At 45.7% G+C, this 27,577-nt stretch overlaps 4 protein-coding genes and 1 long non-coding RNA gene across 6 annotated transcripts in view; 3 read left to right on the top strand and 2 right to left on the bottom strand.

Moving 5' to 3' along the window:
• The window catches only part of snx2 (sorting nexin 2), a 17,845-nt gene extending 15,716 nt beyond the window's left edge, over window positions 1-2,129 (bottom strand). Inside the window, 1 exon segment of the mRNA XM_062381256.1 lies at window positions 1,902-2,129. Within this exon segment, the coding sequence (XP_062237240.1) occupies window positions 1,902-2,000 (99 nt within the window). The 5' untranslated portion in view covers window positions 2,001-2,129.
• A 2,208-nt stretch (window positions 2,130-4,337) lies between these two features.
• LOC133947582 (tripartite motif-containing protein 16-like) lies at window positions 4,338-6,751 on the top strand. Its single transcript, XM_062382192.1, has one exon. The coding sequence runs from the start codon at window positions 4,396-4,398 to the stop codon at window positions 6,073-6,075; it is 1,680 nt and encodes a 559-aa protein (XP_062238176.1). The 5' UTR covers window positions 4,338-4,395; the 3' UTR covers window positions 6,076-6,751.
• Window positions 6,752-7,179: 428 nt separating this feature from the next.
• On the top strand, window positions 7,180-13,687 carry LOC133946150 (uncharacterized). Of its 2 annotated transcripts, none has more exons than XR_009917866.1 (3): window positions 7,180-7,344; window positions 9,549-9,808; window positions 12,415-13,687. It is a non-coding gene; the product is annotated as an uncharacterized LOC133946150 (long non-coding RNA). The 2 variants fall into 2 exon arrangements; XR_009917860.1 differs by lacking the exon at window positions 12,415-13,687 and adding an exon at window positions 10,369-10,618.
• A 131-nt stretch (window positions 13,688-13,818) lies between these two features.
• On the bottom strand, window positions 13,819-19,350 carry LOC133940160 (vacuolar protein sorting-associated protein 4A). Its single transcript, XM_062381622.1, has 11 exons — window positions 19,214-19,350; window positions 18,653-18,764; window positions 18,040-18,184; window positions 17,907-17,968; window positions 17,368-17,487; window positions 16,847-17,003; window positions 16,399-16,547; window positions 16,160-16,241; window positions 15,792-16,011; window positions 15,540-15,680; window positions 13,819-15,381 (listed from the first exon to the last, which is right to left on the bottom strand). Exons 1-11 carry the CDS (start codon window positions 19,232-19,234, stop codon window positions 15,280-15,282), a joined length of 1,311 nt encoding a protein of 436 aa, XP_062237606.1. The 5' UTR covers window positions 19,235-19,350; the 3' UTR covers window positions 13,819-15,279.
• Window positions 19,351-20,069: 719 nt separating this feature from the next.
• Window positions 20,070-23,819, top strand: rnf214 (ring finger protein 214). Its single transcript, XM_062381620.1, has 6 exons — window positions 20,070-20,542; window positions 21,187-21,416; window positions 21,658-21,791; window positions 21,922-22,150; window positions 22,240-22,449; window positions 22,701-23,819. Exons 1-6 carry the CDS (start codon window positions 20,356-20,358, stop codon window positions 23,472-23,474), a joined length of 1,764 nt encoding a protein of 587 aa, XP_062237604.1. The 5' UTR covers window positions 20,070-20,355; the 3' UTR covers window positions 23,475-23,819.
• Window positions 23,820-27,577: the final 3,758 nt, after the last annotated feature.

Below are 27,577 nucleotides of genomic sequence, written 5' to 3'. Positions count from 1 at the left end.
CCTGCTTCTTCTGAATGTTCATTAACATCACCATGATCATCTCAACCAGTAAGGCTGTGTTTAAAAACGATTTAACATAAATAAAAATGAAATATTCCTCTCCATGTAAATGAGTGACACGGAAGCTGAATCTTGTGAAAACTTCAAAGAGTGACTGAAACATTTCAAACAGCAGGAAGCGGGGGAGGGATCACGAGGACACGTGGAGAGGAAATCCAGGTCCGAGTGAAAACGCTGTCACACACAGAAACGTGACCCCGGTCGACCCGGTGGGTTTGAGAACATATCTGAGGAGAAGATCCATGAGCTTCCCTAATAAACCAGAACTTCAGAATCCACCGAGTCGTTTTAATACGGCTGAGTTGGTTCAGAGCTCGCTGCTGATTGGACAACACGTGTGACCTGAGGACACATTGAGAGGAGACAGCGTGAACCAGTCCCAGACGTCCGAGCGTCGGTGTTTGTCCTGAAGCTGAAGACGATGTTTACTTTAACTCATCATGACAAACTGCTGCAGTGTAAATATGATGGATGAAGACGCCGGCAGCGTTGACTCTGGTTCTATAGAAGCCTTGTTTTCACTTTTCAAGTCCGTCTTCCACCAGGAACTGAAACTTCACCGGCTTCTGTTGTTTACCTGCAAGGAAACAGGAAGTGAGGCGACAGGAAGTGAGGCGGCAACAACCGAGAGGCGAAACGTTTCTGAAGTCAATTAAAGAAACTTTCATTTCACCTCCTCCAGTCAGAGTCTGACACATGTCCCTGTGGACTCTGAGTCGACAGCTGGACCTCCGAGGACGTCTGTAGAACTGGGTCTGGACTTTCTCAGGAGTTTGTCCTCCACCTGCCGCTCAGTTCACAATGTCCCAGAATCCTCCAGGGCGTTCAGAGACAGGAAGTGACAGGTCACATGTTCTTCTTCTGTCAACAGACACTCTCTTCACATCTTAGCCTGTGTTTCCGATTTGTGTGGCAAAGCTTTTTCATATGGACGTGTTTGTGTTGTTTTACCATCGTGTGTTGGAAACGTCATGAATGAAGGAGGATCTCACTCCAGGGAATCAGGAGGAGCATCAGAATCAGAGGATCAGGAAGATCTCACTTCAGAGGATCATGAGGATCAGGAGGAGGAGAAGGAGGATCTCACTCCAGAGGATCAGGAGGAGAATCAGAATCAGAGGATCAGGAAGATCTCACTTCAGAGGATCAAGAGGATCAGGAGGTGGAGAAGGAGGATCTCACTCCAGAGGATCAGGAGGTGGAGAAGGAGGATCTCACTCCAGAGGATCAGGAGGAGAATCAGAATCAGAGGATCAGGAAGATCTCACTCCAGAGGATCAAGAGGATCAGGAGGATCTCGCTCCAGAGGATCAGGAGGTGGAGAAGGAGGATCTCGCTCCAGAGGATCAGGAGGTGGAGAAGGAGGATCTCACTCCAGAGGATCAGAAGGTGGAGAAGGAGGATCTCACTCCAGAGGATCAGGAGGTGGAGAAGGAGGATCAGTGTGAACGCTTCATTCGACCTAAAATCAAACTCAAACAAACACGCTGATGTTTTCCTTTGTGTGTGAAGACTCGCTGTGTTTGTTATTTCCCAGCCTGTCCTGAAGGCACCAACCTCACCTGTGTGACTGTCACCTGACGGACAGGGACACGCCCACTCTGCGTCTTGCACCGCGAACATGACCCCGCCAGGCTCCCGTCGCTGTGCGTGACACCGTTACTGCGGGTTCACGGCGCCACGCACCGACACCGCGTCACAGGGACACTCACGCACCAAACCTCGTTCAGAAAACAACGGATTTAACGGCCCCGGCGCTCCGCGGTCAGCGGGAGTCTTCACGCCCTGACCGCCCTCTCCCCTCGGCCTCCCCGACATCTCCTCCTCCTCCTCCCGCTCACCTCCTGTGCGGCCGCCGGCTCCGGGAACAGGTCCTCGGCCTCCTCCAGCTCCTGGAAGTCGGTGCGCTCCGGGGCGGGCTCCCTGCTCGTGTCCGCCATGTTCGCGTGGGTCCTGTGGCGGGTTGTGATGGAGGCTGACGCCGACACTCAGCCCGACGCTCAGCCGGAAAACAGACGAGTGTGACGGGCAGAGGGAGGAGAGAGGAGCGGGGCGTCCGGAGGGTCACACCGCTGTCATGTGACCTGCAGAGAGAGGAGAAGCAGGGAGGCGTCACTCCGCTGCGGATTCCTGGGACCGTTTCTGAACAGACTCCCAGAATATGAAAAAAATGAACCAATAAAAAAACAACAATAATAATTAAACATTTAGAAATGCATTTGTAAATCGATTAAAAATCACAGAGTTGGGTCCGAGGGTTTTTGTGTTATTAAAGAGTTATTGTGTGTAGTGAAAATGTTGTTTGTAATGCGTTACCTAACTTAGATTCAAGGCTGAATAACAACTACAACAACTAAAATGACGTAACACAATGACACATTTCCCATTATGTGTCATTATTATATGAGCAAGAGTAACTGGAATGTTTCCTGGTTGAAATCCTGTTATATCTGACATGTATAAACCATATAAGCAGGTGATAGACTGAGGACAACACTCAAATATAGACACAATGCAGATACTTCGATCCAGGAAACAAGAGGTCATTGTGATTATTTCTTTATTGACTGATCTTTTCTTGATTTTTATTTATTTTTCTTTCCATAAAATGATCCTAGAGGCAAAGTTAACATCCTCAAGTGTCTTGTTCAGTTAACTGACCCTAACCCTAAAGCCTCAAATCCTCTCATATAAAATGATTTAACCAGAAAGCACAGTGGCTTCAGCACCGAGCGGGCCCGAGCACATGCATTCTGAAGTGTTGCATGTTTTGCCTGAAAAAAAATAAAAATAACTGAGGAAATATTGACACATAGAGCTGCTCAGGCTTGGACTCCGATCATGAGACAGAAGTTTGGTGGAGTTATGACTACCTTCGCCACACCTCAATGTTTACAAGGTTTGAGGAAATGTCCCAATTCTGAGAGAGAGAGAGAGAGAGAGAGAGAGAGAGAGAGAGAGAGCGAGAGACCTTTGCAAGACATTAAGATTAGTTTGATCTATGACCACTGATACTGTCACTGCAGGAGTGGAGTTGTTTGTTCACGGCTCAGCATCAAAGGATTCATGGTCCATGTATGTCCGAGATACAGAACATCGTGTTTTGATGACGTGTTATCAAACTTTGACGCCACGCCACGGTCACACCGTGTGACGAAGAATCGATCTTTTAATAACTTTGTATCTCTGTCTCGTTGTGATGACACTCATCTCAATTTGAAGTTGATCTGATGTAAGCCCTGGTACAAGGACCTCAAAGTAAAAATGTGGAATATGAAAAAAACAATAACTAGTGGGGTCTTGTCCTCGACTCCAGGTAAATGGTAAATGGTTTTGTATTCATATAGAGCTTTTCTAGTCTTGATGACCACTCAGGTCTGGACTGTACTGCAGCAGTGGAAACAGAGCAGCTCTAGTCCTGGTAAACTTCCTGTTTGGCTAAACTGGAACCTGGAAGATGTGAAGTGTTTGGCAGCAGCTCACCTGAGAATAGAACACGCCTCCTACACCCTGACCAGTAAGCTGGACGTTTCTGAGTCAGAGAAATATTTTCAACATAAACAATAAATATAAACACGAAATAACAATCAATAACTCTGTACTACAATTAAATGATAAAGATTCAACTCAACACACACAATGGTCTCTATATAGTTGTGAGGACACTCATTGACATAATGCACTTGACTGACCCAAACCAAACCTTAACTATCACAACTTAATGTTTAATCCTACCTTAACTTTAACCTAAACTAACTCTAACCCTAAACCTAACTAACCTTAACCCTCTAAACAGTCCATTGACCCCGATCACTACAGGACACACACACACTCCCCTGCTTCACGTGCACGTGTTCTCTGATGTTTCTCATTTTTATTCTGCTGAAGAAGGAAGGAAGTCTTTTTTTATTGTTCCACAAAATAAGAGTGAAAGCGCAGAGCAAACAGCCTGGCATTTCAGAATAAAAGTTGGACCTCAGAAAACAAAGTCTCAGTTCACGACAAAATCTATTCAGAGGTTTTCTACAAAGATAAATGACAGGACAGGAAACAGGAAGTAACGTGTAACTTCAAAGTACAAAGTTTGATTTGATGCTGTAACCTTTTCTACTGAGATGCATTATTGAAGCTTGCACAACTTTACTCTTTAACAATATAATATAATAAGAGATCGTAAACAGTGAGGCAGCCCTGCTGAGGAGAGGTAGGACTGGTGCTCTTTTCTTAAGGATTTCAAAATGTGGTAAAAAGAGGGAGTGAATGAGAGGGAGGAGCAGAGATCTGTTTCTGTTCACAGGAAGTGAAACTGTTCTTCAGTCTCTGGCAGCAGCTGAAATGGCGCAGCAAGAAGTTCACCTGGACAGAGAAAGATTCTGCTGTTCGATCTGTCTGGATCTACTGAAGGATCCGGTGGCTACTGGCTGTGGACACAGCTTCTGTAAGAGCTGTATTAACTCCCACTGGGACAAAGGGGAGGAGAGAGGAAGCTACAGCTGTCCTCAGTGTAGACAGACCTTCACACCGAGGCCTGTCCTGGAGAAGAACACCATGTTAGCTGATTTAGTGGAGGAGCTGAAGAAGACTGGACTCCAAGCTGCTCCTGCTGATCACTGCTATGCTGGACCTGAAGATGTGGCCTGTGATCTCTGCACTGGGAGAAAACTGAAAGCTCTCAAGTCCTGTTTGAATTGTTTGGCCTCTTATTGTGAAAAACACCTCCAGCCTCATCTTCAGTCAGCTCCACTGAAGAAGCACAAGCTGGTGGAGCCCTCGGAGAAGCTCCAGGAGAACATCTGCTCTCGTCACGACGAGGTGATGAAGATGTTCTGCCGCACTGATCAGCAGTGTATCTGTTATCTCTGCTCTGTGGAGGAACATAAAGACCACGACACAGTGTCAGCTGCAGCAGAAAGGACTGAGAGGCAGAGAGAGCTCGGGCTGAGGAGACAAACCATCCAGCAGAGAGTCCAGGACACAGAGAAAGACGTGAAGCTGCTTCAACAGGAGGAGGAGGCCCTCAATGGCTCTGCTGATAAAGCAGTGGAGGACAGTGAGGAGATCTTCACTGAGATGATCCGTCTGCTGGAGAAAAGAAGCTCTGATGTGAAGCAGCAGATCAGATCCCAGCAGGAAACTGAAGTGAGTCGAGTCAGAGAGCTTCAGGAGAGACTGGAGCAGGAGATCACTGAGCTGAAGAGGAAAGACCAGGAACTGAAGCAGCTCTCAGACACAGAGGACCACAACCAGTTTCTACACAACTACCCCTCACTGTCACCACTCAGTGGATCTACACACTCATCCAGCATCAGGATCCGTCCTCTGAGGAACTTTGAGGACGTGACAGCAGCTGTGTCCCAGGTCAGAGGTCGACTACAGGACATTCTGAGTGAGACAGAGACAGAGATTTTACAGATTGTGTCTCAAGTGGATGTTTTACTGCCACAACCAGAGCCAGAGACCAGAGCTGACTTCTTAAGATATTCACAGGAAATCACACTGGATCCAAACACAGCAAATAAACATCTGTTATTATCTGAGGGAAACAGAAAAGTAACATATATTAGAAAACAACAGTCTTATTGTAATCACCCAGACAGATTCATTGATTGGCTTCAGGTCCTGAGTAGAGAGAGTCTGACTGGACGTTGTTACTGGGAGGTGGAGGTGGAGGTGGGGGGGGGAGGAGTTGGTGTAGCAGTCACATACAAGAATATCAGCAGAGCAGGAGGCTCACATCAATGTGAATTTGGATTCAATGATAAATCTTGGTCATTATATTGTGGTGGAAACAGTTATAACTTTTATTACAACAGCATCCATACTCCAGTGTCAGGTCCTGTGTCCTCCAGAGTAGGAGTGTACCTGGATCACAGTGCAGGTGTTCTGTCCTTCTACAGAGTCTCTGACACCATGACTCTCCTCCACAGAGTCCAGACCACATTCACTCAGCCTCTCTATGCTGGAGTTTGTGTTTATTATTATGGAGACACAGCTGAGTTCTGTAAACTCAAATAGACTCGAGTCATTAAAGCAGTGATTTAGATTCTGTGTGTAAATCTTTAACTTCTCTTGTCTCCATGTTTGTTGATCAAAGTTCTTCGTGGTGAAGTTTCTGCTCCGCACAGAGATCAGCTGTCAATCAAACACTGACCTTCCTTTATCACACATATTCAGTTATCACTTTGTAAAGACATAAATCTATAATTACACTGACATGAATGTGTTTGAAAGAACTGATGTTTGTGTTGTTTTCTGAATCAAAGTAGAAATCAGGTTGTGATGTTTTAGAACCTGTGTTGATCCTGATCCTCATCATTGAGCTGATTGTTTGTTCTTTTCCACATGTGTTATGGGATGTTTGGTCTCATTGTAAATGTGGAACCTGGTTTGTTTTCATCACGGCTCATCTCTGTAAAGTGTGAATCCACTTGTCCTCATTGTATTTACATGTTTAGTGAACGTGCATATTGATCTGCTGCTGTGTAGGTTTCTGTTCTTTCTGATTTTCCTGATCTGAACCAGCAGGTCCACTGCAGAGTGTCCTGATCGAGTCCCTGAGGGTTTGATCTGCAGCTCTCCTCACATGTGTTTCTTATACATGTGATTATACATTTAAATCTCTTATATATGTTTAAAGCAATAAAAATCTAATGTGTGAAGAAGCTGAAGTTGAAATAAAGAATAAATCCAGTCTGTTCTTCTGTCTTCATTCAAAGCTGATGGAGACAAACGGAACCATAGTTATAGTCATAACTTATATTTATCAACACATATATCCCTCACCTCACTCCCCCCCCTTCCAAACATAAAGGAGAATCTGTGGAAACCTTCAGTTATAATAAAAATTCCAAAGGTTTAGTTTGTCCAGTCTGGGCCACCGTAAAAAACATGGCTGCCTCCATTGACAGGACCTTCTCCTGATGTCAATATAAAGTAATATAAAATATTAAAATATCAAAGGCCAATTCTAGAGTAAAGAAAACAACTATTGTTCTGCCAATAGATCCTTTCTCCTAAATCTTACACGGCGTTATCCTCGTTCGCCCTTTAAATCCAGTCTCTCTTACTGCTGTGGGATTAGTGTCTCACCAGACAGAGGGGGGGACGGACACAGGGAGGGAGAGGACGATCGGCTCAGACGTGTCACAGGATCTCAGACACACACTCTGAATCTGCTTCAACATAAACTGAAACAAAACAAACCAACATGTGAGCGTCATGCATGTGGACCTGCACAGAGCTGAAGCCTGATGGGTTCTGGACCCAGCCACAGGGAAGAACCAGGTAGGAGATCTGCTCAGAACTCAGATGATCGTCAGGAGGAAGCTGCAGCTGACGGACACAACATGAAACCTGCAGCATCAGACACGTTATGAGGATTAATTGATGAGTCAGTGTGGTTCAAAGTGGATTTGACCTGGATCCTTCACTGTACTCTGGGAATGTTTAAGTTCAGGTTGACCCAGCACACACATGTGAAGTGAAGTCTGTCTTTCTGTTTACGATAATCAGCCACAGTGTTTTAATCAGTTATAAAAGATCTGAGCTAACAAGGTGACGAGCATCAGAATAATTCTAATGTGTAATAATATTAATGACCTCTTATTAGAGTCGATGTCAGACACGGGTCCTCAGAGGAGATCTCATTTTCTTTGAGGCCACTTCCAACCTGCCTCTCAGATGATTCTGTGGAGGAGTTCTTCCACCTGCTTTGCTCATTTATTCCTTTTAGTTGAGAAGGTCTGAATTCTGTCCAGCTGCTCTATCTGTCTTCAAACATTGACAAATAATAATTTTGTAACACTGCAACATTTTGATGTGAATTATTCTTTTTATTCCCTCGTCATTTGTTTTATGTGCAGGATCTGTTGATGGATCTTTTATTATAACTCTCATCAACACATATTTGATCCTCTGCTAATAAGTTGTTGTGATAATTCATTGGACCAGGAGATGGCATTGCATCGTCAAAATGAGCTTGAGGAGAAGTTCCTGAACTTTTCTGCTCCTGACGTCCAAATAGTGATGGAGACACATGAGGCTCGTTACCTCTGAGTTTGGTTGAAGCTCACAAATGATATTAATTCAAGCTTGTTCATAAAAAACATGACCATGCACATGTTGCAGTGTTTCCTGTGCTGCTGTTAACGGATGTTCTCACTAATCTGACATAAGCACCACGGGTGTCGTGTGGGAACAATGACAATAAGAAGACTGATAAAACATTTTGCATAATTTACTTAAAATTTGTCTAAAATATGCTTTTCTAGAAATGTTTGTAATTTGTTTATACTAAAAAGCAGCTTTTCTGGAGAGAAACAAATGTATTTATCCTGGTGATGGATTTTAACCTAATAAGTGCGTGTATAAAATGCAGCCATGATAATTTGCAGTCTTCAGCTGCTATGTATGTTTGTATATGTTTATATATATGAATAAGTGTAGCAATAACCCATCACTCACATTTGTCAGGTCCCTCACTCTGGGTGTTCAGACTTCAGAGCATCATTACTGATCAGTGCTCAGTTAAATCATGCCGACCAAGCAGCTCCACTTTTATCAGTTCTCTAATCCGTCCTCATGACCCTGTTGTGTTGTGCAGTTTGTCCGGGCCTCACCTCGACCACAGTTCAGTTCAGAATCCTAAAGATCTCTGGAGCCTGTTTTGATTCAAGCAGGTGAGAAAGGGTTTCTGCTCCATCATGCATCAGTCTGTAATGCTCTTGAGAAAGTAGCACAATCCAATTTAAAAGGTGCTGTTGTGTTTCAAACACACACACTCTGACGTCACACATGCACACACACACGCACGCTGCTGGAAATCCTCTCAGGTTGACCTCACCTGACCTGCAGGTCCTTTTATATCTGTGAGGAATTAAAAGAGAGGAGAAGTTCTGGTGAAGGTAGAAAACAACTCCTATGACTGTGAATCATCCTTCAGACAAATGAAACCTAACCCTAGGACGACTTACACCCTGCAGGCTGTTCACCTCTGTGAGGCAACGCTCACTTATACTGTAACTGTACAATTTCATAATGATGAATTCCTACCACATCATGAATGATTGTTCCGTCTGTAGAAGCTCTGGGATCCTAAGGTGGTTGATGCAACATGACATCATTTGATGATGAATCATTTTCTGATCAATATAAGCTTTTATGATTTTTGTATAAGAATGTCGATATCTGTGGAGATATCTTTGATAATGTGTTTTCAGACCCTATACCGTTGACCTTTGACCTTTGTCTGACTGGTTTCAATGGTTAATCAGCTGGTTGTCAACTCCCCAGTAATATTTCTACCAAGTTGTGAAAATGTGTCATTGTGTTGTCAGTTATTTTGTTCACACACACAAACATGTCATAAACAATACAGTCCTTCCAGCTCAGAGATCTTTGCTGTACTGAGCTTCACTGTGTGGAAGACATACATATTTACATGTAGTCCATAAATCTGTCTGACCCAACGTGTGTGTCTCTGATCTCAGTTACAGAGAGCCCCCCCCCATCACAGCCCTGCAACCACTCTGAATCGGATTCAGTGGACTCGTCTCCACGTCCTCCTGCCATCCTCATCACGGCTCCGTCCCGAGAGAACCTCCATGTCTCCACCTCCACCATGACGCTAGCCGACTCCGCCAAAGAGCGGAGGCCGGCCTCCACCCCCTTCGTGGTGGGGAAGAAACCAGTGACCAGTCAGTGACTGGAAACCTCCTGTCACACGAGGTCAACTGAGGATCAGGGTCAGGTGGGTCACCCTAACCAATCAGTGTGCAGTTGTGTAGAATATAATTTTGTGTAGCAGCTAACAGCATCTAAAATCCTTAAATGTTTTGTAGATGTTATGAGTATGAAGTTGAATCAGTATGGGCGACCACATCTTTCACAGTTATTTATACTTATATATTTAGTATAATTATGTTTTTGTTTTATACTATAGTATAGTTATAATATAATAGTATATTATAATAGTATAAGTATATATATATAACGTCCGTAAATATATAATTATAAATTTTTTGTATAATTACTTATTTTTTTATACTTATTTACTTATTTATAACTATTCCATTATTTTTATGAAGTCAATCATCAAATAATCAATTCATTTATCATTTATTCAATTTATTTATAGATTAACCTCTAAATTAATCAAAATTATTAATGCCTATTTTAATGCACACATTTTTTATTTATGAATGAAAAGCTTTATTACTGTTTGACCGTCCCTGGAGGGAAAGGTTGAGGTCAGAGACACGTTGACCCTCGGTCGTTTCTGCCTCATCATCCTCTTCATCTCGTTATCAGGGACCTGAAGGTGTCTAATCTGCTGAGGACAGACAACAGACGTAAAGACACTGAGCCGTCCCCGTGCAGCTCTCCCTGTAATCACATGACACCTGCGTTCACACACTGCAGAGCACCAACCATCTGACCTTTGACCTCTCTCATGACTGCCTGAACGGTTTTCCTCTTCCAGTCAACATTTAAACCACTGATCTTTAACCCGTATCCAGATTATTGTAAAATGTAAAATATTTATGTTAATAAAAGTTGATCTACAGCCAAAAAAGAGTAAAAGAAGTTGGATCCATAATTGAAGATGAGGAGTGGGAGAGCTGTATATAAATAGTGGATTTATTTATTTGGAAGCTGAGAACGAAATGTGTGATATGAAGTAAAGTTGAGGATGAGTATTGAGTTCCAGGATCAGGGGTTAGGCTCGGTCAGGACAGAGGAGCTCAGACTTTCCACTGAACTGGTTTCAGTAGTTGGGAATGGCTCCAAAACATAAAACATAATAAACAACAATCATAAAATGAAACAAACAAAGAGACTAAATACCAACTTAAATGTCATCAAACTTACATCTAACATAAAACTACTGAATCTTTCTTAAAGGGGACAGACATTTCACTAAGACCCCAAGGAGCCATATCAACTTGTGGTGAAATGAGCATAATATGTCTCCATTAAACATCAACACAGTAATGAAAGACCTGAATCTGTTCACTGTGGAACCATCGAACGAGGCCAGCTCCCACCGGTCGTAGAGGATGAGGCCTCCACCATGAGGGCGGGGCAGGGGGGAGGGAGTCAGGTGGGCTGGCTTCCTGTCGGGCTTCTGTAGGCGGAGCCACAGGAGGAAGTAGTCGGGGAAGGAGAGGAAGCAGGAAGAGATGTTTGCTTCCTCTCGTGTGCTTCATTGTTTTTTTGTGTGATTGTAACAGTTGTGCACTCGTCAGTGATCCAGACAACACTTCCACATCTTTATGATCACATGTCACAAGGCCTCACTTTTGCATAATGGTAGCCGAGCCGCTAGTCTGACATGCCCCCCCCCCCCCACCAGCAACGCCAGGTGAAGCGAGAGCGGATGCTGGAAGCTGTTGACCAATCACAGTAGAGCAGATCAGCTGGCCAATCAGAGCAGAGTGAAATTATTAACCTGAAAACCTTTTAGACAAAGAGTCGATGTTGGATTAAGATTATTTTGTCAATAACAATACATGAATTACAGAGTCTGTGTGTGTCGGAGCTGAACTACACACTGTAAAGTAAACAATATACTATCGCGACGCGCCTGCAAGACGACGTGCAGGTAAAATAAACACCTATACAGGCGAATGTAGCCCCGCCCACCTTGTGCGCGAGCGTCTCCCCTTACTGCCCAGCGGAGTTTCTAGGTTTTACCAGTCAACACGTCTTAATGACACCCGTGGTGATCAAGCGAGGCTTTAGGAGCTGACGTAGGAGACTCTCACCCACTACTAACCTGTAGAATACAGGATGGAAGCAGCAGCAGGAACGACACGGAGCATTCAGGTCCTCATCCAGACTGCACCTGACAGGACAAGGTGCAACTGCTCCCGTTCCAAACGTTCCACTTGAGTGCTGCTGTCATTCACGGATTTCTCTAATGAAACTACTTAAATTACTGTCAAAGTAATTAAATACAATATTTTTGGCCATACCACATAGAGAAGGGGGCGCCTAAAACTCTTTTTTTTTTTTTTTTTTTTGCTCTGCGCAGTTTTTGGCGCCCCCCTCTGAATGGCGCCCTAGGCAACCGCCTAAGTCGCCTGTAGGAAAGACCGGCCCTGCTCGTGGGTCAGTACAGTCTGAGGAAGCAGCCGTACAACAACCTGAAGAATAAATTCACCTGGTTGTCTGAGGCTCGCCCGGCACTTCATGTACACCCCCCCTCCCCATCACACACACACAAACACACACACAAACCACAGGGTCAGATCTCTAGGTTGTCATATTTATCAGGAATTCATACAACAACAGATTCAAACACCTTGTTGACACATTAGTTATCAGTATCTGATTCTTTCTGTCCTGATGCAGAGCGAGGGCCACAGACAGTGTGGAGAGTCGGTACTTCAGAGAGAAGCCCCCCCCCCCCCCCCGTGAGAACAGACGTGTCTCTGGGTCAGTTGGTCGTCTCCTCTCCTCAGCCTGTGAACCTGATTCCAACCTTCACACAACAAACAAGCGGCTCCTCCAGCAGAGAGCCACAGCAAAGTGTGAACAGGAGGAATCTGAATCAGAAGATGAAGATGAAGATGATGATGATGAGCATGAAGATGATGATGATGACGTGGTTCCTCCGTCCACACGGGGAACCTGGATCTGCTCCTCAGCACGTTTCAGTGGATTAAGGACGATTCAGATTCAAACCGTTCACACAGATCAGAGCAGGACTGAAGTGTTCAGTAGAACTTTGACCTGCTTATCAGAACAATATAAATATCTTCAATGTTTCTGGATTAGTTCTTAAATCCATAAAGCTGCTAATGTCTGTGCTTGAAGGAAACTGGACTTTACAAACAGGCCGATGTGTTCTCCTCTCGTTTGGACCTGAACATCCAAACGGTCTGTGCAGGAGGAAGTCGCTCGGACTCGACCTGGATCTGCGTGGAGAGATCTGATCGTCACTGAACGGCTTCTGAGTCAAGTCGTGAATCTGCTGATTGTTTGTTAAAGGAACAGTTCAACATTCTAGGAAATATGTTTATGTTTTGGGCGGCTGTAGTAAGGGGTAGAGCGGTCGTCCTCTAGGTCGGCAGTTCGATCCCCAGTCTTCCCCATCTGCTTGCCGAAGTGTCCTTGGGCAAGTTGCTGCCAACAGATGGATTGTGTGAATGTGTGTGTGCATGTATGTGTGTGAATGTCAAACTGCAAAGTGCTTTGAGTCATCAAGTCTAGAAAAGATCTTTATAAATAAAAAACATTTACCATTGATTCTGTTTGAGGAGGATGTGTTCAGGGACATCGTGGAGCTGTAGGTCATCTGAGTTTCATCAGTTCACCTGGTTCTGTCCAACAAGGCCCTGTTCACACCTGGAGTTAACATCTGTCCCGTGTGATTCTAACACAGAGGGCAGCTCTAGGTTCAGGTGTGAATGGACCCAAGACGTATTGAGGACACATCTGCTGATCTGAAATACTTTTACTTGATTTCTGGATAGTGACAGGAAGTGAAGCATCTTTGTTTACAGTCTTTGTTTGTATGGTGTTGAACTTTTCCTTTAAGAGCCCAAAACTGTAGTTTACTGTAAATAAACTGTGAATAAACTGTAAATCAACTGTGAATAAACTGTGAATAAACTGTGAATAAACTGTGGCCTCGTCAGTAGAATCACTTGTGTTCGGACCCGTGGCTGCGAGTGGCTGGGTGAAGAGCATGTGACACTGATCATGTGACTCTTAGAGCCTCTAAACATGTTCAAACCATAAACATGAGAAAAATGTCAAACAAGCAACTCTGTTTATTTTTTTCTCCATTTGAAATGTCAGTTTTTATTAATTCAGGGTAAGTTGGTAGTCTTGGTTACATGGAGGCAAGGACGTCCCTGTACAGGAAGGTTGAGAACTGAACCTCCACAAACACACAAACACACACAGACACACACAGGCACCACAAGAAGTGCTGCTGCTGCGTGATCATGATGTGACAGCGGGAGGTCGGGGGGTTCAGAGCGTCCAGTGATAGTTGGATGTAAAATAACCTGGTGTGTGTTTGTGTGTGTGTGTGTGTGTGTGTGTGTGTGTGTGTGTGTGTGTGTGTGTGTGTGAGTGTGTGTGAACCTCCCAACAGAACAAGCAGACACTCAGTCAAGCTCCAGGAAACAAGTGTAAACAAACTGAATCTATAAATCGAGTCATAAGTGGAATAAATAGTGTTTAACTTCCATCAGAACCTGAAGCATCAACGCAGCAAAAGAGAAGAGCTCACGTTCACACAGAGTGCATTCTGGGAAACGGAGTGCTCCATCCTTGTCAGTGGAAATAAAAAGAATCTATTTAGCAGCTGTTGTGGAGCTTTCTGATGAAGAGGATCAACTTCTCCTCTGAGAACTTGAACTTTCAACTCGTTCCATTCTGGAGCAGATTCGAGGACTCAGGATCTAGTTTTTCCATTTTCTTAAACATTAAAATAATAAAGTTAAATATAATCTATAATTCCAAATCTGCTGCTGATGAAGAGGCTGTGATCAGATTGAAAGGTGGAGGACAGCTGCTGAATGGACACAGAGCTCAGACATTTATCTCCAGAGAAACTACAGGATTCTTTTTCAAGTTTTCTGGATTGAGGGAAAACAATGTTAATACTGAACCAAAGAGCTCTGGAGCCATCGAGGGACACGGAGACAGCGACAATCAAGTAGTTTAACTCTTCATCAAATAATAAAATAACAGGGCTCTTCACATATAGACATTTACATGAAGACACACACAATAAAAACACACAGATGCATTCACACACTCGCAGGAGAACTAACTTCTTTTGTTTCTTCTTCAAACGTCGTCGTCCTTCAAAGTGCACGATGGCTGAACGCACGGTCCTTCAGTCAGAGATCAGAGCATATCAGGAGGGCCCCCCCCCCCCCCCGGTAGGATTCAGGTTCACTGCAGGTCAGGTGAGCTGAAGCAGCTGTTCTGGTACCGAACGACGTGGGTTCAATTGTCCGACTATCAACTCACACCGAGGTTTTCTATTGCTGCTTTTGTCCGACGTCCTCCAGGGATTTAAAATAAATAAAATAAATAATACGAGACTGATGATCAGAAGTAAGAAATACATTTCTTTACCAGTCGTAGCTGTCAAACCATGAGAGGCCATGAACCGAGCTGGGAGATGAAGATCTACAGGATGGTGCAGCAGTTGGGGGGGGGTGGACTCCAGTGATGTGGGAGGAGCTCCGTCTCTCAGCCCTCCATCCCAAAGTCGTCCGTGAACTTCTGGACCTTGAACAGGTCCTCGGTGTTGACGGTGGGACGGGTGGTGGACAGGGAGCGCAGCATGTCCGACTGCAGAGGAGGCAGAGACGTTCATCAGGTTTCATCACAGATCATCAAACAACACAAACACACGGGGGGGGGGGGGGGGGACGTTACATCGTCAGCAGTTCTCTGTCGAGTTACATGGCTGCTTGTCTTATTGTTAATGAATCTCCTGAACATCTCACCATGCAGACGATGGGCTCCAGCAGCTTGTCACTCGGCACCTCCATCCAGGTCATCTCTATGGCTGCAGGGTCGCCAGGCGAACAAGGGGTCAAGAGGTCGTCCACCATTACCTGGCTGTTGCTTCGTGACGGACCTCGAACCTGCAGGAGCAACAAGAAGAAATAAATCACAACGTTTACGTAACATGTACAAAAACCCCCGTGACGAGGATTGGACCTCTTTTCTTTCTCTCTGGTTTCTGATGAGCTCACCTTTTTGAAGTGCGTGGCCGACTGGACCTTCCTGACCGGCTGCATGAGCGCGTCCCGGACGATGATGCTGATGTCGGCCCCGGAGTAGCCGTCTGTTTTGTGGGCGAGCTGCCGCAGGTCGGCCTCGCTCAGGCTGCGCGGCGTGTTGCCCAGATGAAGACGGAACATCTGGGCCCGAGCTGGCTCCTCGGGCAGAGGGATGTAGATCCGCTTCTCAAACCTGCCACAGGACAGCGGAGATGCTTGAGTCAAACACTGATCAGATGTTTCAATCAAAAGTAACGATGGTAATAATGTGATAATAACAGGTATCCCGATGAGCCCTGGACAACAAGGTGGACACGAGGTGTATCATAGTGACCTCTGACCTTCTGCGAATGGCAGCGTCTAAAACCCAGGGGATGTTGGTGGCTCCCAGCACCAAGATGCCGTCGTTATTGTTTCCCACACCTACAGAACCAGAGCTTGGGTCAACATGAGGAAACTCCTGTTCCACAGGTTTCTGTCGTCGCTTACACAGCGTTTTATTCAAATATGCATTGTACTATTTGATTCTGTATATTCTTAACTGTCCGTCAGTCTGATCAGCTGATCGCCATGAGCTCACCCTGCATCTGGACCAAGAACTCCGTCTTGATGCGGCGGGCGGCCTCGCTCTCGTTCTCGTTCCTGGAGCCGCACAGCGAGTCCACCTCGTCAATGAAGATGATCGAGGGTTTGTGTTGGCGAGCCAAGTCGAACAGATTCTTCACCAGCCTGCAGGACAGAGGGAGGGAGGACAGAGGGAGAGTGAGACACCGGAGACCACAGTCCACATGGAGGAGATTCAGATCGTGCTGCTGTTGATCAGAGAGCAACCAAGGTTTTTATAAAACATATTAAATGCTTGTCTTGAACATTCCATAGCAGAGAGTGACCTGCTGAGATAAAACTCTACAGTACTCTGCCAGCCGTGGCTGTGGAGGCGACATCAATCAAAGGAACCATTGTTTTCGGCTGAAAGAAGATCACACTGTCCCTCTTTATAACACAGACCACATGAGGAGACAACATACTTCTCACTCTCTCCCAGCCACTTGGACATGAGGTCTGAGGAGGAGACGGAGAAGAAGGTGGAGTTGTTGGCCTCTGTGGCCACGGCCTTGGCCAGGTAGGACTTCCCCGTCCCCGGAGGCCCGAACAGCAGGATGCCTCTCCACGGAGTCCGCTTGCCTGAGAACAGCAAGCAACACGAGAAATGACGCTCCCGTGAACTTTTTAATGCAGTAATATAAACTTCTAAAGTAATTAGGAAAGCTTTATTTAGAGCGATGCAATAATCTGGAAATGGAAGAAAAGTGAAAAATTGCAATCGAAAATAGTAATAACAACTAAGACAAGTAGGTCATTCTGAAATCTAAATTCAGAGACTGTCATTTCTGATAACTGGCTTTTTTTTCAGTGTGAAATAACTTAATGGAAACAGCACAGTTCTGACTGGAAGTAGAGAAAACTTTAAAATGTCATTAATCATTAAAAAGGAAAAACACAGCTGATCTTTCAAGTGACCACAAGTGTTAACATTTTCCGACAGGACCTGTGAAGAGATGAGGGAACTTGATGGGCAGGATGACGGCTTCCTTCAGAGCTTCCTTGGCTCCCTCCAGTCCAGCCACATCGCTCCACCTGACGTTGGGCTTCTCCATCACGATGGCACCTGCACACACAGCGGGAACACCATGAAGGTCTCAACTACCTTAAAACACCAGACACCTGCAGACCTGACAGGAACTCATAACCTCTCTGAATCCCAATACAGGCACTACTAATGACAATGGTTTGTTCCAGGGCAGTGACTCTACATCATAGTAAAAAGCTGTGAGGTTTAACATGTCCAGATAGGTCAGAACACGAGCACAGATAAGAGGCATTTGGAACTAGGACTGAAATAGTACTAAGTTAAAGTCGGGGCAGAGGGCAGCTGGATCCAAACACGAGGGCACAACCAAGAGAACACATTCAAAAGGTCTCCTTATGAAACCACAAGTAGGGTCAGCAAGTATTAACAAACACAAACTGATCACACAAAAAACAACATCATTACTTTCACAGCCAGAAGGAATGGCGTCCACTCACCCATTAGCTGCTCCTGCAGCTTCTTCTTCTCTGGGTTTTCTCCCTCGCTGTCACTGTCACTCCTACAATACAAACACACACGAATAAGAACCCGACAACACTCCGTTACACAAAGAGTCTGAAGACGACCTACTTGTCATTGCTCTGTGCCTCCTTGACGGGCTTCTTGCCCTGTTTGTCTTTACTCTTCAGGTAGTCTTTGAGTTTCTCTGCCCGGTCCAGGTACTGCAGGCATTTGGCTCGTATGCTTTCCTTTGCCTTGTCGCTGTGGGCATCATCTGTGGATCAAACACCAAACTTGAATAAAACCAGCCAATGTTAGTGTTATAGACATTTGTATGGTTCAGGTCTATTGTATAGTGTTGTTTTATCATTTTGAATGAAGTATGAATGGTCTTATTGCTGGGCCCCTCTAACACAGGATGACAGCACACAGATCAGGTGAGGAAGAGGATCTACATCCAACACATACTTGTGTGTGTTTAATACTGAATCCTCATTTCTCTATAGCAGAGGATCCAAGGTTGAGTAAGGAAGGGAGGCAGACAACAAATGGAGGAAGGCAACATCTCTTTGATGCTTCCAGACCTGCACTGAACTCCTAATAATCTCCTGACATCTGGAGGAGCTGTAAGATCCTCCAGAGGGAGGGGGCTGGCTGGTGAAGTTTCTAACTAACGACAGATGCAAAACTGAGATAAAGACCCTGATGAAGATGTCAACTTAAAAAGAATACAAGTGCTCACACTTGATGGCGTGTAGGAAGTACTCCACCGCGTGCTGGTACAGGCGCAGGGCCTCTTCATAGTTCTTTGCCTTGTCTTCTTCTGTGGCTTTGGTCACAAGATCGATCGCTTTCTGCAACAGAAGCAGGGAAACACAGGAGAGGGAGAAGAGGAGGTGGATGGTGGGTGGAGACAGACACACAGGAGAGGGAGAAGAGGAGGTGGATGGTGGGTGGAGACAGACACACAGGAGAGGGGGAGTTCACGTGTTAGCTTCAACCAAAACAAAGCACCAGTCACACAGGTCCTGTTGGAGTCGCTGCTTCCACAGAGACGTTTGTTAATCTAATGACTAGTCAAATAAAACGTTCCATTACTCTTGGTTGTGTTCGTGTTAGCTGAAGCTACAGCTAACAGGCTAACAGGCTGATACCGTTATAAACATCCTGCAGCAGCAAGTGAGTTAGTTTCAATAAGAAGAAAACACTGTAGTGAACTAAACTTCTTTGCTAACAATGCTAGTGCATGAATTAGCTCACGTCAGAGGTGTAGCATGCTAACACCTAGCCAGCTAGCACAGACCTGCAGTGTTGACGTTGTCATTTCATCTCCCAGTTCTGCGGAGTCCAGATGTGTGTCCTCCAGATGTGTGTCCTCCAGATGTGAGTCCTCCAGATGTGGATGAAGAGACGCTCTATTAACAGCTCCGTGTTGTTGATATGACAACACAGCGGCTAACGATGCTAACGATGCTAGTTAGCTAAAGAGTGACAGCTCTGCATCGACCAGAAACAAACACTGCGGCTAACATGTAGCTAACTGCTGCCAAGCTAACATCCGGTGTGTATTTCCAGAATAAGAGACCCGATGTAAATACAGTGCCAAAACCAAAGTTTACACGTTTTTAATCAATAAAATATAATAGATGAATCTTATCAAATCCCCATTTAGATCACAGTGAATATTTATATATATTATATACATTATATATAACGTGTGTGTTTGTGTGTGTGTGTGTGTGTGTGTATGTGTCTGCAGATGGCACAGTTGAGCCATTTTGCCACGCCCTTTGAAAATTCCCCCAGAGTACATAAATATTCACCATTTTCTGCAAAAGCGTAAGCGTTAGTGCCTGTCAGTGCTCTGGCCCTATTAAGAACAAAAATTATAAAACTTACGATTTTTTTTTTATTTACAACCAAATTTAGTTATTTATTAACGAATTTCATTATTTATGATTGTGTCGTTTTGTGTCCTTTTTTTGTTCCAAAACTAAATAAAAGTAAGAAAACTGTTATGTCAACTGTAATCATCGTTATATCATTAAATACTCATATAAAAATTCACCATGATTCTCTCTGTATTTCAAATAATATGTAGCCTTGTTTTTATTCTTATTTTGTATTGTTCTGATTTCAGTTCAAACCTTCGTTGTTTCGATTTGGTGTCTTTTTGTTGGTACATCCTCAAATGGACGATCTTTGAGGCGGAACCTTGTGGACAGATGACGAGTTTCAGTTGGATCCAGTTCAGCGACGCACCAACACTTCTGCTTAGGGCGGAAACCGCAACAGCGACAGTAACCTGAATAAAGTTAGTTTTTATTTTTAATAAGTTTAATAAGTTTTATCAGCGACTCAGTGAGAATCTGAAGCGTCGCAGGACGCGACACGGGAATTCAACGTTAAGTTGCATCTTTGTAGCTCTGCCAGCATCTAGTTAGCATGGATGCTAGCATGGATGTTAGCGGGGAAACGGTGAGAATGACTCCAGGAGAAGAGGTCCAGCACCGGGCTCTGGAGGAGGACGAGGGGGAGGAAGACGGGGAGTGGGAGGAGCTGGATGACGAGGAGCTTGAGGATCTGGAGCTGGAGGAGGTGGAGAAGGAGTTAGCGAACATGACGGTGAAAGGTAAAACCACAAGTTTACTCAATTCATTAGGAACATCTGGCTAATGCTAATGTTGATGCTAATGCTGAGCTGACAGCAAACTTCTGCAGTTTGACATCATGTGTGGAAATAATGAATCTTCAACCGGGACTCAAACCTTCATCTTCTCGTATCAGCAGATATACATAAAAGGTTTTGACTGTATAAATATATATATATTTATATAGTCAAAACCTTTTATACTTAGACACCAACATTATTGTATTAACCCGATACAGACAATTAGAAACTTAGATGTAAACACTATTTTCTGATTAACCTGAATGAGGTCAATCTCATAATGTCGACATGTTTACATTTTTACTGCAGCAGAACATCATAGAAGTTTCACGGGACTTTGCAACATCAACATACGACCGAGACAACCGCTCGAAACAAGATGTGAAAATACGAGTGGAAGCTTTAGTAAAACTAGAAAGAAAAACCCAGAATGATAAAATAAACCATCGTACATTGAAGTATTTCAGTTTGCGGTTTTAAAACTGGCAGAGCAGCGACAGGATCTTGATCGCCCCCCAGTGGTTGGCAGGAATGTTGGTCATAAACCCCGCCTCCTCTATGTTAGCAGACGGGACATGATTAAAACTAAAACGTTCCTCCCCCAGACGCGCTGAGGAAGGCTCAGGCCGTGCAGACGGACGCCACCACAGAAGAGTCGGGCGTCAACACGGAGCCCGACTGGGAGAACCAGGTGTCGGCCATGTTGGATTACAGCGTCAGCCTGTCGGAGGAGTACGACGGTCTGAAGAGGAAGCAGAGCGAGGAGGAGGCGGAACAAGACAAACACAAACAACAACTGCAGAAGAAGAAGGAGGAGGCCGCACGGCAGCACCAGGTCAGACTGACCCTCGCTAACAAGACCTAGTTTCATATTTCTATAAGTATAGAGACCTTGTCTCCAGCCGACGCCACATCACTTCCCCTCCAGTGAACCAACAAGCTTCTGCTACTTGACCTCATGTTGGAAACTTGGCAGGAGAACTTCAAAGCCGTCTCTGTCAGGAACCATTGGTTTGATGTGTGGATGCTACAGTGTGTGTCCGGCCTGTGTTTCACCATCAAACTGTGTGTTTCAGGCTGTCATGGACAAACTGGAGTCTGTGCGAGTCAAACTGCAGCTGAACAACTCCAAGGCCATCAGGAAGAACTTCTTATCCAAAAAACAAGAGATGACGTCAGAGAAGGACCGAGCGGAGGAGGAGAAGAAGAGGTAGAACCCACTGATACCGTGTCTCTGTGCTGCTGAATCATCTGTGGTACAACCAGGAGATTCCAGAGCGTTTGGTGATCAGGGCTGGAGACAGAAACCTTGATCGTTCCACATCTTTCCTCTGGACCAGGTTGGTGAATGAGCTGCAGGAGAGCGAGCGGAAGCTGGCTGCGCTCACTGAGGAGCAGAGCGAGGAGCAGCGGAGGTGGCAGGAGGAGCTGGAGGAGCTGAGGCAGGAGATGGAGCGCGTGAGGACGGAGGCGCAGGAGGCGGAGCTGCAGGCCTTACAGGACGAGAAAGCCGCGGTGGAGAAGCAGAGGGACGCCGCTATAACTCACATCGATGTCTGGCTGAAAGAGGTACAGACATCAGAGCTTTTATTTTGAAGAGTTAAATGTTTGAGCCGATGTTAAGTGACTGTAAATATGAAACTGTCCTCGTGTCGCAGCTCGGTCAGTACCTGAGCGCCCTGCGGGTGGAGTCTCCTCAGCAGTACCACCAGGAGAGGCTGAAGTGGGAGAAGGAGGCGGCTGCGGTGAGGAGGAGTCAGGCCGAGCTCCAGAGCCGCTTCCAGGAAGTGATGCAGCAGCTGCAGCAAGGACGACAACTCCAGACCCTCACACGGGTCACCGTCCCCACGCTGCCACAGGTCCCCACGGTGAGGCGCCTGGCATCACACACTTTAATCACAGACACACACAGACACACACCAAGAGGCCAAGACCTGCTTCCACCGTATCAACCATGTCCACCATGGTAACACGTGTCATGGTCGATACTCTGGAAACTACGAGTGTTCTCTCCATCAACGAGCCGACCGGATGTTTTTATGATCTGACGAAAGGTCGTAGTTCAAACACTTTGCTGTGATTCTCCAGATCTCACTGATCAGCTGTGTTTCGTCCCCAGGTCGAGCTGAGGATCAACCAGCTGATCCAGACACTGGTTCAGCCGCAGTTTGGGCCCCCCCATCCTCCTCCCATTCCAGTGGTCCGATCCTTCCCCCCGCCACATTACTACCAGGACCAGTACCAGCCCCCTTTCCCACCTCAGTACCATCAGCGCTACCCGCCCCCCCGCCACTACCCACCACCCGATCCCTATTTCCGTCCTGAACACTACTTCCAACCGCCGCCGCAGTTCCCGCCGCACATCAGAGCGCCACTGAGGGTGACGCCCCCCCTCAGTCTCTCCCCCTCCCCCCCTGTTTACCCTGTGGTTCCCTCGCCGCCTCCCACCGCTGCCGCCTCCGCCGGTAAATTGGACAAAGTCCTGGAGAAGCTCGGGACTCGCTTCCCACAATGCAACAAGGCTCAGCTGACTCAGCTGCTGCAGCAGGTGAAGAGCTCCCGCGGCACGTTGGCCGGCATGTCCATGGAGGAGGTCATCGAGCAGGTCGGCCTGAAGCTGGCCCAGAACGAGAGGGTGGCCCCGGGGCCCATCGGACGGCCCTTGCCCCTGGGCCCGATCCAGAGGCCGCCGCCCTCCCCGCAGAGAGCCAGATCGGCGTCGGGCGGAGGTCCGAGTGCCGGGGCCCGTAAAATGTGCCTGATGTGCCAAAACACCGTGGAGCCAGAGAGCCGCCACCCGCTGAGCTGCTCTCACACCATCCACAAGGACTGCATCCGCATGTGGCTGCAGTCGAGCAAGAACAACTCGTGTCCCTTCTGTCCCGCCAAGTGACCCCGTGACCCCGTGACCTCACAGAGAACAACTCGTGTCCCTTCTGTCCCGCCAAGTGACCCCGTGACCCCGTGACCTCACAGAGAACAACTCGTGTCCCTTCTGTCCCGCCAAGTGACCCCGTGACCTCACAGAGAGCAGCACCGTGGTGAATACGAAGCTTCGAGATCAGACGCTGAGCCGCTCGGGTTTTCATGTCACTTCTTTACAAGCGCTGAACTTTGAGTGATTATCGGTATCTGATGAAGTCATAAATGATAATGTGACTGTAAATGAAAACTTTCTGTATGAAAACGTTTTTGTGAAATTTATAATTTTTTTAAATAAAATATATTAAATGTTTTCATAATATTCATAATGTCAGTTTATTATTGACCATAAAAAAACAACTTAGACTCTGGATCCAGAAAGTGAAGCCAATGCTGAAGTGACACCTGTCTTCTGTGTGCTGACCAGCAGGGGGCGACTCCTCTGGTAGTTTCTATAGGAAGTGACTTCTCTCTTTCTAACTCAGTGACATTCAGGAGTTTCTGTCTCAGTCTCTAGTTTCAAGTCTTCTTCAAACAGCTGATGATCATTTAGTGAATTATGATCTTTTAGAGTCAAACAGACCATAAAGCACCGGATGTGTTGGGGGGGGGGGGGGGTACCACAGTGTGATTGACAGCTAGCGCCGTCCAATGGGTGAAGGTGTAGCCTCTGAGTCTACGTCCAGTTCAACCCAGTGAGTGACTCCGCCTCCAGTGGTGAAAGATTTTCACACGTACTAATGAATGTTCTGTCAGATCTGCTCTGTGGACTCGTTCCTCTGCAGCAGATCAACATGAGTTGATATATTATTTAGTGATTTACTGATATTTAGGGATCAATCATTTTATTTTCTTATCAACTCAAAGTGCAGCTACTCAGACTTTCGACATTTCTTACATAATTCTCAAGGGATTTGTGCGTTTGCCACTTTTTGGGAAATTAATTCCACGTAAAACAGGAAACAGGAAGTGTCTCATCATCAATTCACCATTAAAATCAGTTATACATTTTAAAGACTGAAATATATCTATAATTTATACGATGTGAAATACAGAGCTGAATTCTCTGTCCACCTACCCACCCACACACACACACACACACACACACACACACACACACCAGCTCACAAACACAACAACCAACAACCTTTTAAAGATTCTTCTCAAAGACTAACACTCTCTCTCTCTCTCGCTCCCTGTGGACACACCAGGCAGCTTTAATGGGAGCGCTGGGCGGTCGATGGGCGAGATTAAAGGAGCCGTCGTTTCACAGTAAATATCAAAACACACACACACACACAAACAGACACACACACAGAGAGAGATCGGACCTGAGTCTTTGTGTGAATCTGGAAAAGACAAATGAAATAAATGAAAGATTTAAAACATCAGATTCAAATGAAAACTTCTGTTTAAAGCTTCAGAGAAAAGATGAGTCTCCACTGGAAGAGGATCTGAGGAGGAGGAGCAGGAGGAGGAGCAGGAAGAGGAGGAGGAGCAGGAGGAGCAGGAAGAGCAGGAGGGGGAAGTGCAGGAGCAGGAGGAAGAGGAGAAGGAGCAGGAGGAGCAGGAAGAGGAGGAAGAGCAGGAGGGGGAAGTGCAGGAGCAGGAGGAAGAGGAGAAGGAGCAGGAGGAGGAGAAGGAGGAGAAGGAGGAGAAGGAGCAGGAGGAGGAGAAGGAGGAGAAGGAGCAGGAAGAGGAGGTGCAGGACTTGAAGGAGAAGGAGGTTACGGCTCCAGGACGCAGAGGAGCGTCTCGGGGCTCGACTGGTTACAGATGCTCGGCTGTGTCTCCAGTGGATCATGTGACAGCTCTAATGTCGGTGTGATTTACAAACCGCCGGACCAACCAGCATCATTACCGCCTCCGGTAAACGTGGCCCCGGCCAGCCGCTCCCAAAGTGGGGCCTGGGGACCCTCAGGGGCCCCTCCTCGGCTCCCGGGGGGCCCCTCGGCCAAATGAGAGAGTTTTATTCGCCCATTATTTCGTTGAGGAGGAGTGAGAATGAGCGATCAGAGGTTTGATTCTCTTCTTCACACTTAAAGGAGGAGCTCACCAGGAGACACCAGAGAGCTCAGATCAGTCTCCACCAGAAACACAGAACCCCGGAGTCTTACTTTTTAAAACACGTTCCAGCTTCAGTAACATCAGTTCAGCGTCTTTTATTTTGAAGTTAATTCTTAAGTCTCTTCTCTTCCTGTCACGACTTTAATGACTAAATGAAGTTAGAAATATAACCTGTAGTTGTCAGACTGGAGATTTTATTTTCTCATAAAACAGGAAACAGTTTCTCAGTCTAAAGGTCTTTGAACATGTGATGTTATTAGTTCATAGGTTTTTAATATCAGTATTGTATAATCAGTATTTATCAGTATTAACATAATTAAAGGAGAACAGCAGCAGGTTATTAAAGAACGTCTCTGCTGCTGGGGGGGGGGGGGGGGATCAATCATCAGTTTGAGTGTAACACTCGTGTATTTCTGACATTTTACAGAACATCATCAACGATCGTCTCGGGGGTCAAACTTCTGCCCAGGCTGAGGAAACCGAGCCCACTGTCAATTACAGAGGCAGAAAATTAGAAGAAGACAGCAGCTTCCTGCAGGTTATTCATGATGTCCTCCGGCGGGTTCGTCCTCTGGGGACAAACGGTCCAGAGGAGCAACAAACACACTAACAAGGCGCCGCCGCTGTTTTCATGCTCACAATCAACTCCATCGACTACGTGACAGAGCAGCTAAATGCCAGACTGCTGCTAAAGAGCAAAGCTGCTGCTGCAGGAGGCCCAAGCCTGCAGCTGTAATGATGCCCCCTACTGGCACCACGGGGGAACTGCACAGCAAAGACTAACAACAGACATCTTGTTTCTGTTCAGAAACTGAAATAAACGAGGACACGACTTGGTTCAAACTCTCAACTGTCTCGTGATGAAACCACATCTAAGCCCCCCCCTTCTCCTCACGATATATTGTGATTTCTATGGAGACGACATATCGTCCACTACGTAGAACTCACTGTATAGAACCCCGTTTATAGAACCCAATATATAGAGCTCACTACGTAGAACCCCATGTATAGAACCCAATATATAGAGCTCACTACGTAGAACCCCATGTATAGAACCCAATATATAGAGCTCACTACGTAGAACCCCATGTATAGAACCCAATATATAGAGCTCACTACGTAGAACCCCATTTATAGAACCCAATATATAGAGCTCACTACGTAGAACCCCATGTATAGAACCCAATATATAGAGCTCACTACGTAGAACTCACTGTATAGAACTCACTGTATAGAACTCACTGTATAGAACTCACTGTATAGAACTCACTGTATAGAACTCACTGTATAGAACTCACTGTATAGAACTCACTGTATAGAGCTGCTTTGTTCAGGTTCTTCACTGGATGAATCCGTGGTTCTGTTGGTTTTGGGGAGGAAGAGAATTCAGCTCCTGAAGGAATCCTGAGCAGGAGCAATAAGAAAAAGAATAAAGAATTCAGAGGTAAGTTTCCACAATAAGACGAAGAAGGAACTTCTTCTTCCGTCAACAACACAGACGGGACCACATCAAAGAAAGACCTCGGCAGGAAAAAATAAAAGCATGAACTCGCTCAGTGTGAACGTTTGGGTTTAAGTTTGAAAAGTATTAAAAACATGTGAATTTGGGGGTTTAGAAACCTGTTTCCTGTTTCCCGAAAGAAAATAAAAGCTCAAATTTTATGACTGTAGGAGAAAACTGTTTCTAACTTTAACAGGTAACAGAAAGACGAGAGAATCAGCTTCACTGAAATCAATAAAGATAAAACCTTTCTTCAAAACAAAAAACCTTTTTAAGTTCACACATATTTTATTACTTTGGTTCAAGTCCCATCTGCCAACATGGTGGAGGAGGGTTTATGACCTTAACTGCAGCCAGACACCAGGGGGCGATACAGATGTTTTGGCTTCGGTCATGTCCTCCCTCTTTATTTACACTCAGTGGTTTTGGCGATGAACTTTAGTGTCACCGTCGTTCGGCTCCTTCCACCTTCGCCCTGATTCTTCGCCGTCGCTCCGTCTTCGTCT

Source organism: Platichthys flesus, chromosome 3 (assembly GCF_949316205.1).
Source record: "Platichthys flesus chromosome 3, fPlaFle2.1, whole genome shotgun sequence".
Lineage (NCBI taxonomy): Eukaryota > Metazoa > Chordata > Actinopteri > Pleuronectiformes > Pleuronectidae > Platichthys > Platichthys flesus.
This window is presented reverse-complemented; position numbering and strand designations above follow the sequence as displayed.